This window comes from Phyllostomus hastatus, unplaced genomic scaffold, assembly GCF_019186645.2.
Source record: "Phyllostomus hastatus isolate PE091 unplaced genomic scaffold, TTU_PhHast_1.1 phas_scaffold_93, whole genome shotgun sequence".
Classification (NCBI taxonomy): Eukaryota; Metazoa; Chordata; class Mammalia; order Chiroptera; family Phyllostomidae; genus Phyllostomus; species Phyllostomus hastatus.
Window position 1 is genome coordinate 20,276,849 of NW_025334042.1, and position 20,694 is coordinate 20,297,542.

General features: G+C 57.9%; 1 protein-coding gene and 1 long non-coding RNA gene across 5 annotated transcripts; one reads left to right on the forward strand and one right to left on the reverse strand.

Moving 5' to 3' along the window:
• Positions 1–953: 953 nt before the first annotated feature.
• ACVRL1 (activin A receptor like type 1) lies at positions 954–19,421 on the reverse strand. Of its 4 annotated transcripts, none has more exons than XM_045829167.1 (11): positions 18,096–18,227; positions 15,082–15,276; positions 10,555–10,622; positions 9,757–10,005; positions 9,365–9,576; positions 9,049–9,148; positions 8,545–8,691; positions 7,966–8,241; positions 7,113–7,310; positions 4,395–4,525; positions 954–3,325 (listed from the first exon to the last, which is right to left on the reverse strand). In XM_045829167.1, the coding sequence occupies exons 1-11, from the start codon at positions 18,113–18,115 to the stop codon at positions 3,191–3,193; spliced, it is 1,731 nt and encodes a 576-aa protein (XP_045685123.1). In that variant the 5' UTR covers positions 18,116–18,227; the 3' UTR covers positions 954–3,190. The 4 variants fall into 4 exon arrangements, with proteins under 4 accessions (XP_045685123.1, XP_045685126.1, XP_045685125.1 ...); XM_045829170.1 differs by lacking the exon at positions 15,082–15,276 and adding an exon at positions 17,630–17,759 and having other exon boundaries at positions 18,096–18,222; XM_045829169.1 differs by lacking the exon at positions 18,096–18,227 and adding an exon at positions 15,371–15,603.
• LOC123812442 lies at positions 14,477–19,471 on the forward strand. The gene is made up of 4 exons (XR_006784604.1): positions 14,477–14,629; positions 16,370–16,526; positions 16,997–17,117; positions 17,972–19,471. It is a non-coding gene; the product is annotated as an uncharacterized LOC123812442 (long non-coding RNA).
• Positions 19,472–20,694: the final 1,223 nt, after the last annotated feature.

Sequence of the window (20,694 nt, forward strand, 5' to 3'; positions counted from 1 at the left end):
TTCAAAGGCAGGCAGGTTCCCTGAGGTTCCGTGTGGAGACAGGGCCTTAGACACCGACCTCCCCCCTGGGGGACTCTTCTTCCCCTGGAGGGCTGAGAGCCGTGCTTCTTTCCCAGGTCCCAGCGAGACTTCTTGGAACTCATTTTCTGCAATTTTCCTACTGCCTTTCTGTCCGTGCGCCAACCATAGTGTGGACATCAGAGTGGGGACGTGTAAGGACCAGGATCCGGCAGGCACAGGGGCGGGAGAAAGACTGCCTGCCTTGGTGGGACGCCAGGAATGTCCTTGAGGCCCGAGCTGGCAAGGAGGGCATTCCCTGTCTGTTGCTTGGACCCCATGTGCACTGCTGCCGGCATGAAGGCGAGCCTCCGCGGTAAAAGGAGTTGGGGTACCCTTTCTGAGTACTCCGGGCATGGGAGACCCCATATGAGGAGGAAATTGAGAACAGAGCATTCACGCAGGCAGGCCCAAGCTGCCTCTGAGTGAGGACACAGAAAGCTCCTTTCGAGATGTGTTTTTTGAGGTGACAGTACCTGCAAAACGGAAGCAACGGGAGGCTCACCCACACTGTCGCCGGGGTGGCGGGGTGGCAGCCGCCTCACTCCCCGCCGGCGGCAGGATTGGTGCGGGGCGCTGCGGAAATCCCGCTGCCAAGAAAAAGCCGGTGTGTCACTGTGAGGGAGGGCGGGTGGGCGGTGGCCGCTGGCCAGCCCTTCGGCCAGCAGAGGGCGCTGACGCCAGCGCCAGTGGGCAGTCTGCTCCCAACTCATGGTGTGAACAGAAATTTTGGGTGCTGCGGGAGGGGGCGGATTTAAGCAAAGCCTGAGCAAATTATGGGCTATCAATTAAGCGAAAAGCCCAGGCACGATACCTGGGACGTCCCTCCCCTCAGGTTCCCTCTACAAGAGGTAGGTCACTGCAGAGGCACCAGCCCAGGAAGACTCAGCAGGAGCTCAGGATTCCACCATGGTTTTATTGAGGAGCTACTATGTGCTAAGCACAAGCTAAGTGCTCTCACAAACAATATCTCCAGGTAAGTGACTGTAATTTTGACTCTGGAACACCCTTCTGCACGCAGGCAGAAGCACTGCACAGATAGTTCTCACCAACGCCCCCTCTCCCCCCTGGCCTCCGGCTGTTCTCCTAGCACTGGCCTCTTCTCTCAACCTGCCCCCTGTCACTCCACCTCCTGCCTCAGACCTTCTCCTCGTAGGGATTTTCCGGGCTTTGGGGAGTTCCAGTTTCTGGCCGTAGGGTCTCAGAAGGAGCCATTTGGCCCCCAAACCCAATGGAGAGAAAAATCTTTTAGGGAAGGACTGGTTCCTAGGTGGGTTTCAGGGACCAGAACACCAGAAGCAAGCTGCCCCATGGTGATCTGGTAACCCAGCAGGTCCATCTAGCTTTCTGTTTTCACCCAGTTTCACTTCCTGGTGCTTCCCCACCCCCACCCCCACCTTGCACAATGCTGGGAGAAAGGCCTGGGAAACTGCCCTGGGGGTGCTGGTGGAACCGCCCAAGACGCTGGCCTGCTGAGGTTGTGCCTGGTCATTTGCAACAGGAGGAGAGAAGGCTGTGTTTTCTTCCTCTCCTGTGAAGAGCTGAGGGTCCTTCTCCACCCTGCCTCAAGGGTTGAGGGCTGTGAGTTCAGGTCTTTCCAAGCTTGGGGTTGCCCTTTGTCCCTAGCACAAGCCCCACCCTCACAGCCCCTCAGGCCCTGCCTCCAAACCCCTGCCCCCTAGGCCATCCACCCACCCAGGGTCAAGGGTAACCTCCTCAGGGCCTGGACACACACCCTTGACTTCCAAATGCTGGACTTTCTGTGTGTTTCTCTGCAGCCACCAGGCTCTTTCTAGGCACACACGCTCTGGGCCCTGGCCAAGGCTGTGGGCCTGGACCAGGGGACAGTGCGGAGCAGCAACCTGGATGCTAGAGAATTATTGGCTGGAGCCAAATTTCTTCTGAGCTTTGGAGGCCCTTCAGGGAGCCAGCCTCAGCCCCTGTCAGCCGTGGTCAGACAAGGCAAAGCCACAGAGGGGGCAAAGGCTGGCCTGTCTGCTAAAAGGCCAGTGGCTGTCCGCGCCCCAGGATGGCCACTGGCAGGAACTGGAGCCTGTAGAATTAGACTAGGTGGTGTCTCAGACACTCCTGGCCTCAGACAAAGTTATTTTCAAATCCTCATCTTGGGCCAAATTGCCAGGGGCTGGAGTGTAAGGAGTAGAAGGAACTGATGAACTGAATTCTGGACAGGCTGACATTTCAAAGAACACGAGAGCTGAAAAAACCTCAGAAGACGTCAGGAGAAACCCTTCCAATATGCAGATGAAGAAACAGGTCCTGTGACAGTGAAGGCCTCGTTCTTGTCACTTAGCAAGCATCCAGGGCCAGGACCTGGTTCTCTGGCTCCCGGCTGAGCACCCCCTCCCTGGCCGTGCTTGGCCTCAATGTCCTCTCAGTTATTCTGAAAGTTCTGGGCCCTACCCATCTGACCTGCCAATGGCCTACAGCCTGTGGCCATGCCATACCCGCAGCAGGACCCCTTGGTTTTAAGGCCCAGTAAGTCAGCTAGAATGGGGGTAGAGGAGAGGCCCAGGGTCAGGCCCCAACTCTCTCAGGCAGCTGGCAGTGAGCTGGCAGGGGCCCAGGCATCACGGAGCAGAGATACAAAGCCATGGAGAGAAAGAAAATCATGGGCCCTGGGCATCTGGGGCTTGGGCCAGAGGCTAAGGCCTAGCCGGGCAGGGTGTCTGCTGAAGGCTGGACGGGGCCCCCTGCCCCCGCGGCAGCTCTGGTGGGGCAGTGGGGTTGGCCGAGGGCAGGGGGTAAAGTGCAGGCCCAGGCTCTAGGCCCAAGAGACTGGGATTCCCTGGCTTGGCCATCCTGGCTCTGGGTCCTCCTTTGTATCCTGTCCTGGGGCGGTGGGGGGTGCACCCAGGGCACGGCAGTGGGGACAGAGCCAGGCGTCAGGGAGCCTGCCGCTCTGAGCAGGCCAGACAGTGGGGAGATCGAGTTTCAGCCCAGCTGTATTTTTGGCTGGATAGGCTGGGGGCCGAGCTAGGCAGGCACAGCTGCCCCTAGAGGGGCACTCTCCTCTCCAGCACGCACACACTACCTCCACTCAGATAGGCCACCATCCCCTTCGGCCCCCACCACACACACTGCAGGCCACAGGGAGTCGGTGTCAGGCCCGAGGCTAGTGCATCACTTTGGGCGTCTCCACACTGCTGCTGAGTTTCTGTAGTGTCTTCTTGACCCGCAGCGCAGTGAGGCGGGCGCAGGGGTTGGGGTACCAGCACTCCCGAATCATCTGCGCCAGGCCTGAGAGGACCTGGGGGGAGGGAGAGAAAGGCAGAAGAGAGGAGCAGGACATGGGATGGGGAGGGTGGGAAGGAGGAGGCGAGGAGAGTGGCCCAGCAATGGGGCCACACAAGCAGGACAGAAAGGACAAGAAGAGCGAGGTGGTGTTGAGAAGGAGGAGGGGAAGGAAAGATAGCAGCGGTAAGGGGAGAATGGAGGGATCCAGGCAAGGATGAAAAGAGGAAAATAAATGAAGAGGAAGAGAGTGGAGTGAGAAGGGGTATGGAGAAAGGCAGGCAGGGCAGAGAGAGATGAGAGCACTCAGACCCCCTCGGTGAGTAGTGTCTCACCCCCACCCTCCACCTCCACCAAGATCCAAGAAAGGGGAGATATACAAGCCTTGGGGCTCCCGCACCCCCATCAGCAGTCACCCCAGTGTGGAAGGCGGTGTCTCCCAGCCCTCCACCACCCCGGCTGGGCCCAGTGAACACTGGAAGAGTGGGTGGTGGGCACTGCCCCCAAAATGCTCGTGTCCAAGGAAGAAGCCATCCCGGGAAGCTGAGGCCCCAGAGTGAGCCAACCTCACCTCCAGTTGGTTCTTGAGAGGGATTTTGTGTGTATGTGCACATGAATGCATGTGTGGCTTTTTGTGGGCATGTATGTTATATAAAATGTACGTGTGTCTATGTATACACGTGTGCACATGCATCTATGTATGCATGTGCATATGTGTATCTGTGAGTGTACATTTAAATAGAAGCATGCGCATGCCTATGTGTTTATATTCACATGAGTACGTGTCTTGTAAAAGTACAGGGAATGCTTTGAGAAAAGATAAAAACCAACAATGGCAAAAATTTCATAGCAAGAAATGCAGTAGGGAACCTCTGATTTTTCCGGCAGGGTGAAGGGTTCTGAAAATCCCAGGTTAATGAGAGGGTCCCTGGGGCTCTATACACCAGGGGTGTGAGAGGGTGTAGCTGGAGAGGTACCCTGGAATCTAGCTCCCAGAATCCATCCAGGTGAAGCAGAGGCCTCAGACACTCCCGCTGTGAACCACCCACCACCCCCTGCCACCCCAGCCCCTGTGGAGGCCTCACCGGGTCTGCAGCCAGTCTGTTGGGGATGGTGGGGGTCTGCTGGTCAACACACACCACCTTCTTCATGTCCTCAAAGCTGGGATCATTGGGCACCATGTCATAGAAGGGTGGCCTATAGTCCTCCACAATGCCTGGGAACAGAGGGCAGAAGGGACAGTCATTTGGGGCCCCAAGAAGGCCCAGTACTACCTAGAGGACAGCCTTGATCACCCTCTGTTCCAGGGGCCAAGGAACCAGCTGCCTGGCCACGCTACCCTTGAGAGGGACACTGCAATATTATACACACATTATCACGTAACAAGTGCTACTACTACCATTTGCTTTGCACTTACCACGTGTTGGGCATTGTGCTATAAATGCTTTATGTGCATTATCCTGTCTTTACAATAACCTTAGGAGGCAGGTGCTGTTATCACCTGTATCTTATTTACAGTTGAAGAAGTGAATGTTTAGAGAAGCCAAGGCCAAGGCTGCACCGCTGGTAATGGCAGAGCCAAGACCCAAACTCATCTTGTTGGATTCCTAGGCCGGTCTTGTTCCCGGCTTTCCACAGCTGCTTCCCACGCAAGGTCCAGGCACGGCCCCCAGGGCCCCGCTACCACGGGTGCCCAGCAGCCCCAGCGTTTACCAAGCACTTGCCACGTGCGAAGCACGGCCCTGACTGCCTTGCATATTAAATCCTCACAACAATGCTACAAAATAAGCAATATTACGAGCTCCATTTCCATAAGCAATTTCATTGCTTATGGAAATGAGCAATGAAAGCAATGAAAGCCAGAAAGGTTAAGAAGCTTATCTAAAAGCACGGGTAATAAGTGACAGAGATGGGATGTTTAAGACCCCCAAAATCTAACCAAAGGCCGTGCTCTTGACCTCCAAGCTGCACGTTAGGGAGGACAGCTGGCTGACTGCTGCGTGAGGATGTGGAACCAGGAGGAAGGACAGAAAATGCCTCTCCTACAGGAAAGGGATTTTTATCCAAATCCAAATAATACCCACCCCCTCTTAAGGATGGCACAGGCCCCCGCTGGCCCCTCAGCCAGCAGCACCCCTCCCTTCTAATACCAAGGAGTGCCAGTCCTCAGTGGGAGCTCTCTGACAGCGATGGCTGTGGAGCCACGGACAGCTCCGGCGGGAGAGGCAGACCTGGAAAAAGTGCCCGTGCCCCTCCCTGCTTCCCAGGCCGAGGCTGGGGACCAGGGCCACACGGCTGCACACCACAGCCCCGAGAGCCTTCGCCAGCTGTTCTCCCCATGGCGGGCTTCCAGACCAGTCGCTGTGCCGCTCGAGCCCTAATCAGCGCTGCGCAGAGGCCTGAGCGTGTCTAATGGGCCTTTAATCAGCGCCGGGGCTGACACCAGATTACAGTGTTTATAATGCGCCACGACTCTGTGTGGGGCTGACTGGGCTTCCCTCCGCCCCAGGAGCCTGCAGTCCGCCTCCCCCTCGGCCCTGGCCGGCCCAGCCTTCCTTTCCTGCCTGCAGCCTGGTCCAAGGGGCCTCGGCTCCTGCAAGGTAGCCCCTACCCTGACCCCAGCCTCTAGAGCTGACTCTGAAAGTTCATGGCCGAAGGGGCAGGAACCTGAGCCCCTCGAGTCTCTGGGACTGGTCACACCGTGGCCTCCACCCATCAATGCCTGCTGGGAACAAATGAAGCCTGGCATAGAGCTGGCTCCTCGTGGATGCTCAGGAAATGAGACTGTCCCTCTCCCCAAGGAACAGCGCTCCAGTCACTTCCTGAGGCTTGTCTCCAAACGGTCAGGGCTCCTGGCAGCCCCACCCCATGGGCAGCCTCCGTGAAGACAGACAAGCCTCCTACCCAGTCCAGGCACCACTGATCCATTCATCCACCCCTGGGCTGGGAAGGCACTGGCCACAGGGCTGCCTGCTGGGTGGGGCCAGCAGGAACGAGGTCCCTCCACGTGCTGCAAATCTGAGCCCCTGTGGCACCCACAGCCATAAAGAGGAAGCAGTAAGCAGGTGGTGCGGGCACTGCTGTATCTGCACTTTTGTGGGCAAGAAAACCAAGGACCAAAGAGGTTTGAGTAGCACAGTGATGACCAGCACTGGCCCCAGCGTCAGACTGCCTGGCTTCAGACGCTGGCACTATAGCCAGCCGGCTGTGATTCTGTGTCTCGGCCCCCTCGTCTGTGCAATGGGACGATAGTGCATCGGGGATTCCTTATGACCATAATAACTGCCACTCGTATTTACCGAGCTCCAGGATAGCTTCCAATACTGTCCCAAATACTTTATTTGGGTTATCTCAACAATTAGAAACTACTTTTATTCTCATCTTACAAATGAGGAAACTGAGGCACAGAGACATTCAGTAACCTCCCCACAGTCAGTGGCAAAATCAAGAGCTGAATGTTGGCAGTCTGAGTCCCAACCCACGCTCAACTACTAAGCGATACCAGCTTTCTGCCAACATGGGACGATTAAACAAGGCAATACGTGTATATCACCGGGCATCTGGCACATATTTAAGCTCAAAAAATGTTAACTGCTACTAATATTTCTGTTATTACCACTTACCTAAGATATCGTGGCCAGAACCACAGACTTGCAGACTCAGATGAACGTAAAAGGTTGCTCAGCCAAACCAGCGGGTGGGAGCAATGAGTGGAACAGGGCACCAGCCGTGGCGGGCAGCCCCTGTCTCCCGCCGTCTATGCCTCACTCCCCTCCCCCACCCGGTGCAGGGTGGGCCCTCACCATTGACAACGGTCCGCCGGGTGATCTCCCACAGCACCAGGCCAAAGGCCCAGATGTCCGTCCACTTGTAGGACTCGAAGCAATCGGTGCGGATCTGCTCATCCAGCACCTCGGGGGCCATGTACCGCTTGGTGCCCACGCGCGGGTTGTTGCCGATGTCCAGATAATCGCTACCCTGCGAGTGCATCACAGCCAGGCCTGTGGGTACCAGGGCTGTCATTTCTGCTGCTCACCTGAGCACGCAGACAGGGTGGCCCCAGGCTGGGGTCCAGGGGGCGGGGTGGGGGGGTGGAGGTGAAGTGCAGAGGGGCAGGCAAACGGAGACCGGCCCCAGGAGGGCTGGGAGAGCCACTGGCTGTGTTTTGCTTCGCTTGTGCAGCACACTAGGTGCCCGAGAACCCAGCAAGATGTGAGTGAGCACAGCAGGCAGTATTATGCCCATTTCACAGACCAGAACCCCGAGCGCACCCTGTGAGGAATAGCGAGGTAGTCGGTGAAGCCAGGATGAGGACCTGGGTTCCCGGCTCCCCGCCCCTGTCTCCCAACTCCTCGAGCCAGGGTGGTGTGGTGGAAGGAGTTTAAGCTTAAAAAGAGTGTCAAGCAAGTTGCGGGGCTCTTGCAGAGGTGAAATGAGAAAGCAAACATCTCTAAGGTTTCAAGCACCCATCAGTGTCATTGCTGCCACCAGGCACGAACACAGGCAAAGGCTGAATCGCGTGCAAGGGAGAGCGAACCGAACTGCGAACCCCGTCCCCCTGTGAAGGGGCCTCCCCTCCTGTGTCCCGCCCCCCGGAAGGGCCCACCGTACCCCACCCCACCCCCTGCAAAGGGACCCCCCACCCCACCGGCTCACCCAGGTCTGCGATGCAGCACTGCAGGTTGCTCTTGACCAGCACGTTGCGGCTCTTGAGGTCGCGGTGGGCGATGGCCGGTTTGCCCTGAGTGCCGAAGATCTCCACGTGCAGGTGCGCCAGGCCGCAGGCGGCCGACACGGCCAGCCTTAGGGCCAGCTGGGGCTCCAGCGTGTGCCTCTGCAGGAAGTCGTAGAGCGAGCCGTGCTCGTGGTAGTGTGTGATAAGCCACAGCTGGGTGCTTGAGTTGCGGGAAGTCATGTCCGAGGCAATAAAGCCTGTGGGCAGAGGGTCAGGAGGCTCGGCCAAGGGTCTGGGGATGAAGGAGGCTGGACTGGCCAGGGTCGGGGCTGGGCCCGAAGGCACAGGATGGACTGGGTCAGGGCAAACCTGGGGCTGGGGTGGAAGCTGCTCTGGCTTAGGTCAGAGAGGGAGCCAGAGTCAGAGGTTGGGGCTGAGGGCCGGCCGGGAGTCCTTCAGGGCTTGGTCAGTGTGCAGGGGCTGGGGACTCCAGCCCGGAGTGCAGGGGGACGAAAGCCCCGGGCCTGGCGTAGCGCTGCCCCACCGTCCCCGCTGCTTGCCTAGGATGTTGTCGTGTCTGAGCAGCACCGTGTTGTAGATCTCGGTCTCCCGGAACCAGGACTGCTCGTCCCTCGAGGAGAATATCTTGACAGCCACACTCTCACCGTGCCACAGGCCTCGCCACACCTCGCCATAGCGGCCCTTTCCTGATCCAATGGCCGGGAGGCAGGGGGTTGGGGGAAGGGTCACACAAGCCCCTGGGCACAGTAGCCCCCAGAAGAGCCTGCCGTCCTGTTGCCACACTGACCCATCTCCAGAACCTCTGACAGTTACTTTCACCTTAATGCAGACCCAGCCCAGCTGGCAGGCCACCCTCCCCGGACCCTCATTCCTTACTGGCTCCTGCAGAGGGATCTAGCCCTGACTCATCTCCAAGCTACTCCCTGCCCAGCAGAATTCCCATTCTGAGCCAGGCCTGGTCCTGCCTGTGACTCCAGAGGCTGAGAGCTCTCTGACCCCTCCAGGCCCTTGGTCCCCAGCCCCGAGGCTCACCCAGTGCTCACCCACACACTCCACCAGGGCGACCTGCCGTGCCACTGTCCTCTGCACCAGAAAGGGGAGTCCCGAGCCACTACCTGTTGTGCAGTCACTGTTCAGGAGGTCCTGGAGGTGCCGAGAAGCCACTGAGAGGCTGTCCCTCACCCAGCCCCCTTCTCCCTCCTCAGCCTGGCCTGCTTCCATGTCTCTGCATGCTCCTCACTCACCCAGGCCCCCACCCACTGGAGTGTCTGTGACTGTGCCTTTCTCGGCTTCCTCCGCATCCCCTCTGACTCTGGCTTCTGTCTATCCCTCTGTGCCCTGAGGGCACTGTGTTCATACCCCCAACATGCTGTCCCCCTGCTCGGATGGCTTCGGAATGAGTCTGGATTCGCCCGCCTCACTGTGCCAGCCCAGCTGTTTCTCCTGCTTCCGCCGGACATGCCACAGGCCCAGGGCACCCAGGACCACCAGGACCAGCAAGGCTAGCACTGGGCCCAGGATCAGAGGCAGCTGGCCAACTTCTTGCGGCTGCTCCGGGGTTGGGGTGGCTGCTGTGAGGGGGACATTGAGACCCAGCTTCCATCAGGCCAGATGCCCCCACACCTCGTCACTCTGCCATTAGATCCCAGGGTCCCACCTCCCCCACCCTCCTGGCCGGAGCATGAGGAAAGCAGGGTGAGGGGGCAGAGTCTGAGAGGATGGGGAGGGGCTGCCATGGCGGCCAGACGCACTCAGCTCCAGGGACACGTTGTGGTTGCAGAGCGAGCTGTAGCAGCAGTAGTGGCTGACAAACTCAGTGGGGCGCCCCCAGCAGAGTTCTTCGTGCAGGTTCCCACAGCCTCGGTGCTCCTGGGGGTGCCTGCCCTCCTCTCGCACCAGCACGACGGTGCACCAGGCCCCCTGGCAGGTGGACCCCTTGCAGTGTGGGTTCTCACATGTGCAGGTCACCAGTGGGCCCCTAGGAGGCTTCACGGGGTCTCCTGGGAGACACAGTGGAAGCTCAGCTACTCTGGGCCCAGTTCCCCAGGCTGAGCTCAGCAGCCACTGCCCTCTCCCTGCTGGCCTTTCAGACAACCCCCTTGAGGCCTTGGTGCCTTCGTTCCACCCTCACATCATCCCTCCCTCCAGAGCCTTGCCGCCACCAAGGGGCAGCTGAGACTCTGAGAACCAGACCTCTGTCCCTTCCCTGATCCTAGGACCTCCCCACCCAGTGCCAGGCCCAGCCCTGGCCCCCAGCCCCAATCCTGATGGCTCTTCCAGGCCCTCCCTGCCAACAGCCCACTCTCTGCACCCCTTCCTCCTCACCCCCCACAGAGGTTCCCACCCTGGAGTCTGGCAGAACACCGGCCTGAAGGTTGGGATCAAGAGAACAGCAAAGGAGGGTTGGGGTAGCTAGTCTGATTGAGCCTGTCTCCTGCCCTCCAGCCAAGCCCCACAGCCCCTTTTCCCCAAGTCCTCAAACCCAGCCCCAGCCAGAGCTCAGCCAGACAGCCCTTTCTCCGCTCAGGCCCGTTTCCTACAGTACTCACCCCGGGCCAGGCCCGAGGCCAACAGTAGCATCAGAAGGCTTCTCCTGGGAGGGCCCAAGGTCATGGTCCTGGATAGAGGAGCAGAAGAGGGGGTGCAGTAAGATCTGTGAAATGTGATCCCCTCAGTGTTTTCAGCCACTGACCGTGGGTCCCTCCCACCCAGAGGAAATCACTGGGAGTGTTTTTGGGGGGGGACAGGGAGGCCTCCTCCCTACTCCGTGCATCTGGCTTTGGGGCGGTGCCTGCAGGGGAAGTCCTGGTTCACTTCCCCATGGAAACCATCCTGTTAGGGGTAAAGGGTGGGGAGCCATGTTTAAGTGACTGAAAACTTGGGGGACTCCCAGCCCTGCAGCCCTGCTTCTGAGCTGCAACTGGAGGGCCCGGAGGGCCCGGGGCTGGGGTAGAAGGGCCATCTCATCAGCAACACCCCCTTCTGTCCTCTGCCTCCTGCCCAGCCTCTTCTAACCTCCCCCCGCCCACCCTGTTCCCAGTGCCCCCCCAGCCCTGGCTGCCTCAAACATAAACAGGCTCCTGTCTTCACTTCCTGCCATTCAGGGTCCCGCCAAGCTGGGAACAGGAATCAAGATTGTTTAGATTGGGGTCTGGATAGAATAGGCAGGAGTCACGCACAGCATGGAGTTCTAGGCACATTCTCAGGGCAGGCTGGGCCGGCACGGGGTATGGAGGGGCCACTGGGGTTGGAATACGCCCGTGACAGAATCTCAGGGGGGCACCTTGTGAATCGCAAAGCCCAGCTCCATATTTTAGAGGAGACAGGACTGAGGCTCAGACAGTGGAGGAGACTCGTCTAGATGCAGACAGGATGCCGAGGCAGTACCTCAAGCGAGACCCAAGTGTCCAGACTCCCAGTCCAGTGCTCCTCCCACTGTCCCCCCACCCACGGTGGCAGCCGCACCTGAGCCTCATGGCTGTGGTGGCTACACAAGGCTTTCGCAGGGCTGGCTCCTGCTAGGTGGCAGGAACCTCTCTGCCACCTCACCAAAGAATAAGGAGCCCTCTCTGCACAATTCCCTGGCCTCCTTTGCTTTCCTTGCTGTCCTGGGAAAGGGTGGGGGCAGGGCCAATGACGTGAGAAGGGAAGTGAAACACACTTAGACACAGAATGTTTGACCTGCCATGGCCGGCTAAGGTTGAACTTTTCCAGAAGTTGGATGGAGAGTGTTGAGGGGAGTAATTCTGATTTATGATAGTCCCCAACCCTAGTTCCAAACCAACTAGTGCTTCAGAAGCCACCTCTACTCCATTTCTAAAAGGTTTAGAACAAGAAGGTAAGAGCTGGGGCTGTAGCAAGGACTGAGGTCAGACCGTAAGAAGGACTTTCTGAAAGGTGGTGAATATGCTAGCATTTGCCTGGGGACTGGATGCCCAAATAGGGTCAACTAACATGAGAGGAGGGAGTGTCTTCTGGCATCACACGGTGAGGCTGGTAGGGCTGGCCGTATGCATGGCCAGGTAGGCTGCAGAAGGCCCATAGACTAAGAATGGTGCCAAATGAAGACCCAAGATGCACAGGCTCTTGGGGCAGGATGGCTGGGAGGGTGAGGGGAGCTTCCTATACCTCCCTGGCTGGTGGCAGCCCTGGCCTTCCTGCCTGGGCTTCCTCTGCCCCAGAGGCCCAGAGCTGGGGGAGGAAATGGAGCCCTGGGCTGCTGCAGCTGTGTCCCCAGCCTTTGCCTGACCTCCTGCCTCTTGTCCCTCCTGGCAGGCAGTGAGGACTCCAGCACGCACCCTGCCGTGGGACTGGAGACTGGAGGGGGAGTCCCGGGCAAGCAGAATTTGTCCACCGGGGTGTAAGCAGAAAGCCCTCCTTGGCAGCAGCCTTTGCTTACCCAGAAAGCAGCTAAGGAAAGGGTATGGGGCGGGAAGGAAAGAGTGGGAAACAATGAGGATGAATCTGGCATCCCCAGCACCCCCTACCCACGTACCACTCCTGTGACCATGCCCCAGTGCGCCCGCTCAACTACTTGGTGCATCAGAACCACCCAAAGGGCTTGGCTGGAAATGCACACTCTTTGGTCTCACCCCCACTCCAGGTTTCAATTTGGTCAGAACCTGGGACCAGCAAGAAACATGCATTTTTTTAAAATCCCACAGGTAATTCTAATCAGTGGGCTCCTTGATGTCCCACACAGAGTTAAGGCTGGTCCCCATGCTTTCATTTCACAGGGCCTGCCAGGTGAGTGGGAGTGGGGTGCAGAGTGCGGGACTCACACTCCCATCCAGGGACCTCCCCCTTTACTGGAAGCGAGGGGACACACAAGGCTGAACACAAAAGTCAGTGGCTCCGAGACACTGTGGGGGAGTGTGGGCCGAGGGCTTTGCTCTTGACATCCCCCTGCAGCCCCCCAGGGCCAGAAACATCACAAGGGGGAGCCTGACAGCGTCTGTGGTGCTCGCGTCTGGGTTAGTCCTGGGAATGTGGTGATGGAGAACTGTGGCCATCCGATCCTAACTGGGCCCGCCGCGGTGAGGGGAGCACAGGAGGGCGCTGAGCCCTGAGCAGCCCAGACTCTGAGCCGGCCTGTGCCAGTCAACCTGCAACCTGCCTCGAGCACCAGTAGACTCCCGGTGACTGATGGTACCTTTCGTTTTCTAGCAAAACTTCTCAAAGTATCTCCAGTTAACAGAAGCATCGTTGTTGCTGGCCAGGAGTCACAAACGCTAAACTGGTATCCAGCACTGACTTATCGCTGTGACATCCTTAGTCATAAGAGCTGACCTTCTCTGAGCACAGCATGTGCTAAGCACCTTGAGCTTGAATGGTCCATTTCATGTAATCCTCACAACAACCCAGTGGGGAAACTGAGGCTCAGGGGTGTTAAGTTTCTTGCCCACAATCACCACAGGGATCTTGATCCACTGAAATTACTGATCATAATTCCTCCCTTGGTCGCTTTATTCTTCCAAGTGTTTGGTGTTGCACAAGCCCCACAGAGGAGGAAAAAGTGTGAGTGGGTCTCGCCGACATTAACAGGCTGCCCACTGCGGTCGTCATCAAGAGGTGCCCGACTGGGGTTGATTTAGGGGGGAGACAGAAATTGTCTGTGCGCTGTAGGCTTAGTCACAGGTGGGAGAAGCAGAGCAGGGCTATGCTCGGAAGGTGGCCGCCAGTCTTTCCTCCCATCACACCTGCGGTATTTGTCAAACCTGCAAGCATCAGCAGCGATAGCTCAGCACAGTAGTGCGGGTCAGGGGGCCAGAAGCGCCTCGCCATGCCCACCGGCAGGTCTGACCCGCACAGCAGAGAGCCAGGCTGCGCAGCTTCTACCGGGCTGCCCCTTGCCAGACACAAAGCACTTCATCTGCATCACTCCATCAGCCTTTGACAGCAGTGTGACGTAGCGCACCTGTGTTTAGGGTCTCAACAGAACCAGAGGCAGCACAGAGGTCAGGATGTGGGCTCTGGCTCTTGTAGACTTGGGTTCAAATCCTGCCCCTGCCACTTAGAGCTATGAGATTTGGAAAAGGTTACTGAAACTTTCTGAGGTTTAGGCTTCCCTATGGTAAATAATAGTAATAGTGCTCATTTCGTAGGTATAATGTAGTGTTTAGCATAGTACTAAGTGGTACCTAGCAGACACTTAAAAAATGTTAGCAAAAACCCAACCATCATCTACGCCATCCACAGAGCTTTGGACAAGCGATTCAAGTCTGAATCTACTTCTTCTATAGGATGAATATAAAAACCCCTCTTCTGCTAAGTTGTGGCAAGGATTACATGAGAAAAATATATGTCTATATAGTGAGTACTCAGTAAAAGGTAGCCACCTTTAACCACCCAATGAGATGGAAGGACAGGTATTAGGACAAAGGGGGCAGTGAGGGATTAGAGAGGACAGACCTGACTCAGCCGGAAGCTGCCCATAAATAGAGGGGGTGAAAGCTGCTGTCCACTGTGGCTCTGGCCTTGGAGGAAAAAAGAGGGGGCGGGCTCAACAGCGCTGGCCTCCAGGGTGGACTGGAAACCTGGGGTTCCCTCCTGCAGAGAGACTGGGGACCCTCTGGCCTGAGCCCTGAGGGCAGGCCACGGCGGGATGACCGGATGACGGTGCAGGTTAGGGGTGGGGCTGGCAAGCTGGGGTTACAGCGTCAGATTCCTTAAGCAAGGGCTCCAAGGGCTGGTCTGGGAAAACTGGACTTCCAGGGGAGGCTCAAAACGTTTGAGGTGGACTCTCACTCCCAGGTTATGTGGTCCCTTCTCCGAGAGCGCGGCAGGGGCGAACGCCGGCCGCTTCACAGGGGTAGAAGAGGAGAACAGAGAAGTGCAGTGGCCCAGGAGCCGTGTTTTGATGCCGAGTGCGGTACAGTCCAGCGCCCCCCCAGTCTCAGCTGGGGTAATGGGCAGATGTGCGGGAGGGCGAGGGATCGCCGGTGGCCCCGGTGAGCTGCGGCCGACCCTGCCGCGACCTCTCTCGGGGGCTCTCGGGGATCTGCCCTAAGGCAGGGCCCGCTCGGGGTGGAGTCAGGCCGCCCCCCACCCGGCCCCGCCCGCGGGCCTCTTCTCACCTCTGAGCCTGCCCGGCGGCGGGGCGGCGGGGCACAGACGTGCGGCGACGGCCGGGGTCGCACCTCGAACGCTGGATGGCCGGCCCGGGTCCGCGCGCGCGGCCAGCACCGGGCTGGGGCCGGCGAGGGGCTGGGGCCGGGGACGGGCTCGCTCGGCGCGGCCGGCGCGGCGGCCTCCCGGGACTGGGAAAGGGGCTGGAGCAAAAATGCTTCTTATTCCAGCGTCTTCCTGCTTGGCCCCGGCTCCACCACTCCCTCCTAATAAACCGTTTCCTATTGCCCAGCTCACCGACGGGCCGCCCGCTCGCCCCTCGCCGGGGCTGCCAGGACCCGGACCCTCCCCCGCGCGGCTCCCAGGCCCCGGGGACAGCCGGCCGCTCAGCCGCCCCCAGCTCCGGGACCGCGGCCCGTGCCCCCGCCCCGAGCCTCCCACATCCGCCGCCCCGAGGGGGCGGGCCTTGGGCCCGGGCGGCAGGGGTCGCTTGGGGTCTGGTCCAGAGCCTCAGGGGCCCGAGCTCGACGGGAGGCAGGCACCGTCTGATGCCCGCGGAGGGGCAGGGGTAAGGGTGGGGTGGGGTGGGGCGCCCCCTGCCGCGCGGAGCCGCTGAGGGCTGACCTGACATCGCAGCAGGGGAAGGGGTCTCCGCGGGAAGGACGGGAAGGACGTGCGGGGAGGGGTCAGGGGACAGAAGTTACCGGGCCTTCCCCACCTTCAACCCCGGTCCTCGTCCCAGAAGGCTGACGGCAGCAAGGGCCAAGTTTGGGGCTGGCAGGGGCCGAGCATTGGGCCCCACCCCCTCCTCCTGCCCTGGGGACTCCCACTCGGTCCAAATCCTTCAACCTCCGCCCTCCGGCCCCTTCGCTCCCGCTGGTCCCCTCCTGTCTCTCTTCCCCGCTCAGGGTAAACAGGCCCAGATGGGGCGGCTCTGGGTCAGTGGTGAAGACAGTCTGAGCCCCTCCAGCCGGCGGCCTACTCGAAGCCGCCTCTCCTCACCGGGCGCCGGGGTGGAGGGGGAGAGGCCGGAATCTTTTTAGACTGCCCCCTTTGAGGCAGGGCCCTCACCCCACTAAATGGAGCTTCCAAAATGGGAACCAGGGCCTGCCTCTGGACACTGCTGGGACAAGGTGGACAAGGTTTGGGGAGGGGAGCAGAATAGCCTGTCCCCTGGGAGAAACGAATTCTTCCTCCTGATGCCCTCACACAGGCTCAGAGCACTGATACCCTTGATTTGCTTTGTCCCCAACCGCTGTAAGCACCCCAAAGGCAGGACCCCCCTTTTATTCCTAGCCCCCTGGTTCCCCACCAAGGCTGGAGCCCTGGACGCCAGAGTCGTTGGGAAGCTTGGACAACTGACACTTCTCCATGTCTCAGGCTCCCATCTGATCTGCTAAATGGACACAATAAACAGTGCCAGCCTCAGAGGGTTGGCTGAGCCTGACCCAGGGTAGGCCTTCCGTGGAAGGGTTTAATTAAATTAGTAAAGGAAAAGGCTGAGGGGGTGGTGGCCTCAGCCAACTAGAAAGACATGGATGTTAGAAGCAAATGCAGACCCCTAGGTGTCTTGCTCTAATGGGAGGTCCTGTAAGACGGGCTGGGGACCCCGCTCTGTGCCAGGAATACAGGCTAAAGGCTCAGACAGGCATCAGTTGTTCACTGACCTCACTTCCTTTGCCGAAACCCTCCCCACCCCGCAGCTGCTCCATTTGTGAGCCTGTGAATTCCACAACCAAGGCACACCCAAGTTTCAGAACTGTGTCCTGTAGCCAATAGGAAGTAGTATGGGATTATAGTGTCTGCTCTTTCAGATTATAGCGGCCACTCGGCACTCTGTTAGCGGGAGACTTGGGAGTGTGGCCGCTTGTCTGTCTACCCTACCCACTCTGCCCCGGGTGGCTTCTGATAAACCTCTCCCAGCTGCAGCCCATGGGTCTCCATCCCGGGACATGGAAGTGGGATTTCCCAAGGGAAGCATTCCATCTGAGACGCACACTGAGAACAGAAACGTGGAGATGGCCAAGAGCTGAGAGTCGCCAAAGTGAGTCAGTGGGGGTGGGGGACTTTATCTGGGAACTGTTCATGAAATAGATAAAAGTAGAGTACTTTTGGAGGAGGAAGACTGGACCCGATGGGGGATGTGCTGTTCATCACTGCTGGAGTCTCCCCTCCTTCCCGGCCCCCCCCTTCCCGGCCCCCAGGCGCTGAGCCCTCTGGGCCCTGACTCCTGCTCTTTGGAGCTTCTTGTGAAACCCGTGGCCTCTGAAGCACGCAGGGAAGCTGGGGCAGGCATCAGAGAAGGGACAGAGTTGAAGAAAGCGGTGGAGACTGGGCCCAGTGAGGAAAGGGAAAAGGAATTGCAGGCTGTGTCCAAGTCTACAAGAATTAATTACACAGGAGGACCAGCTGTTCCCCATAATCAGTGAGGACAGAACAAGAGGAAAGGACTGAGATTTAAATTTAGATATTTAGAAGGATTTCCCAGAAGTGCTCGAAGCAGAGGCCCAGAGCTCCTGGGAGGGTGTGTGGGTGATACGTCAAGGAGATTCTCACCTACGGAAGACAGGTGACCTGGACCAGCATGAAGGCAGGGAAATGGACAACTTGACTTTTCAGGACCAGCCACGAGTGCTGAGTTGAAGTATCACCAGAGGAGGGGCCAACTTTGTGGGTTTTTTTTAACCTGTGTAGACACAGGGCGCCACACTTAATTTAATGTTCTGCTGTTGCCAACTCTAAATTCTTAATAATGTTTGAACAATTGGCTTAGCATTTTCATTTTGTACTGGGCCCCACAAATTATGTAGCCGGTTCTGCACCACGATGAGTAGGAAGAAAAACAAGGGAAGAAAATTAGCAGAGGGTGAGCTGGGCTTTGCTTCCCTTAAATTGCAGAGCGGGAGAGCTCGATCAGATAACGCAGCGATTTCTCAGAAGTGAGAGACGTGAAAACAGTGGAACAGGGTGCCGGAGGAGGAAGGACTGGGGGTCTCCTTCAGGAGAGAAGAGAGACAGATACCTGTGAATTCCGTTTTCCATCTACTCAACGGAGCAGGGAGTCCTGGCTGTGTGGGCTGCGTGCAGCCTAAGTCCGCCTCGAGGAAGACGAAGACGAAGACGAAGTGGCCTCTACCCCTCCTGCAGCTCGGGCAGCGGGCACTGGGCACCGGTGTGCTGGGTTCCAGGCCTGGGTCACCTCTCTGGGCCTCAGTGTGTTTGTCTGTACACTGAGGTGTTTGGACTGGGTATTTCCAAAGGTCCTTCCCAGCCTTAAATGATCTTCTTGGACTCTAAGATTCTGGAAACTGCCTGGTCTTTGGGCCCTGTCACTACAGCTCAGGTAAAAAGGCAATCTGGCTGGTGCCACAGTTTGGGCAGGGTGGGTCAGCCCTGCACCTTAGGAAGAGTCTGTCAGACAGGGCCCAGATTGCCTGAGCCACCGAGTCACCTTCTTCTTCCTCTCCGGCTCCTCCAAGATGTCCCCTGCGTGGGCTCATCTGCTCCTGGCCCAGCCCTGAGCACTGGGATGACTCATCTCAGGAGGGAGCCTTCTGAGGAAGGGCCAGCACGTCAGGGCAGGAGGCTGAGATTAGACCAGGGCCGCACAGCGCCTCAGGGCGGGTTGGCGTGCGGCCTGGGCGCTGAGGAGATGCTGCTGCTCCAGGACGACCTCCTCCCTCATAGCCCAGTGACCCCTGGAATGTCCCTGCCACAGGCCTTCTGGAGGCTCCGACTCCACAAGACTGGCCCCACCCAAGGAGGAAGAGGGGAGTGGAAGGAGGCCGAGCTTGGAGTTGGAGCCGCTGTGGGTGAACATCAGCTCCCGTGTCTGTGAGAAAGGGCTGGTGATACCTCTCTGCCAGTTCTCAGAGTAAAAGCAAAATACCCGCAAGAGTCCTCTACCAGCTAAAGCTCCACGGAGACACCCGGCTTGTTGTGAGGGCGGGAGGGCCCCAGCTGCGCCCGGCCGGGAGAAGGAGCACGACGATGGAGAGTCGCAGCCTCTGTGTTCTTGCCCGCTCTAAGCTGGGTGCTGAACCGGCCCCTCCCCCGCCCCCCCAGAGCCCCGGCGGAGCACGGCTGCGAGGTGGGTGTGCAGCTGGCCCCGAGGACGGCGAGTGTGAGGCAGCCATTCTGAAAAAGGATTCAGGACATCCCTAGTAAAAACAGGGTAAAACAACTACATTAAATTCTGCTGGCGAGTTTATAATGAGAGGTGACTGTGCCCACCCTCAGACCCTCTAGCTGAGGCCAAGCCCCTTCCCAAAGTTTCAGCTATTCGTCTCTCTGACATTTGCTTCGGTAACTCCAAATAGTATGTGGACAATGGTACCTGTAGCTTTTGTTCAGCTTTATTGAGGTATAACTGATAAATAAAATTGTAAGATATTTAAAGCATCCTTATGATAATTTCATATACGTATACATTGGGATAGGATCCTTCCATCTAATTAACCAATCCGTCACCTCACACATTTATTTATTTATCTGTGTGTGTGGGGGGGTGGGGACTTGGAAGCTCTACTCTCTAAGGTGAGTTCCATTCCATGGCACAGTGCTATCAGCTGCAGTCACCACGTCAGTCACCACGTCAGTCACCACAGTCTGCGCCAGACCCTCAGACCGTGCTCACCTCACAGGGGAGTCAGTGCCCTTCACCAGCCTCCCCCTATTTCCTCCGTCTGCCTGCCCCCAGCTCCTAATAACCTTTTCTTTTACTCTATTTCTATGAGTTTGATTTTTCATTTTATTTTTTAAAGATTTTATTTATTTATTTTTAGAGAGAGGGGAAGAGAGGGAGAAAGAGAGGGAGAGAAACATCAGTGTGTGGTTGCCTCTCCTGTGCCCCCCACTGGGGCCCTGACTGGGAATCGAACTGGCGACCTTTGGTTTGTGGGCTGGCACTCAATCCACTGAGCCACACCAGCCAGGGCTGACTTTTCTTTTTAGATTCCATATGTAAGGGATGCCGAACAGTGTTGGCCTTTCTGCTTTTACAGATTCAAAATCTTCCGAACTTGGATCACATAGATTCTCTACCTTCTAATTATTGATTGTCACTTTGTAAATGTAAATAATGCCCCTTTAATTCCTGCTTTGCTGGCATCACACAGTAACCCTTGACTCTCACTAACTAAGGGTGGTGATGCCCCACCCTTCCCTAGAGCTGCAGTGTTGCTGCAGAAGAGGAAGATGTGTCAGTCTGTTAGCTCAGGTGAACCATGCCCCGAGGACAGTGGGGATGCCTGAGGGGCTGGGCCAAGCATTCTGGAGGCACAGGAATTCCTAGAGGCACCAAGACTTTCGCTCACTCTGAAGAAAAGCAGGGCCTGAGTTTGCTGGGTTGAGGGTGGGGCAAGGGGTGGGGGCCTGGCAGGCCCTTGGGTACTGCTGAGGAGACCACTGCTGCTTGGGGATGGAGCCTGAGGGGGGAAGGGGATTATCCCCAGTGGGGAGGGCTTGGTATTTGGACAAGGATTAGGTTCCCAGGATTTGAGAGTAGGTAAGGACCCCGCCGGGGGGCAGATTGTTTGACTGAGGGTCAGAGTGTCTGGACGAGGCCAGAGGCCAGCGGGACTTCCTTCAGCTCCAGCCACTCAAGTGGGTGGGACCAGATT

Excerpts from the sequence above, each read along its gene's own strand:
- ACVRL1 (XM_045829167.1), bottom strand. The coding sequence starts at position 18,115 with ATGGAAAACGGAATTCACAG. Across the intron at positions 10,006-10,554 it reads GGCCTCGGGCCTGGCCCGGG|GAGACCCCGTGAAGCCTCCT; the intron begins GTGAGTACTGTA and ends TGTGTCTCCCAG. Across the intron at positions 8,692-9,048 it reads CGCCCTGGTGGAGTGTGTGG|GAAAGGGCCGCTATGGCGAG; the intron begins GTGAGCACTGGG and ends CCATTGGATCAG.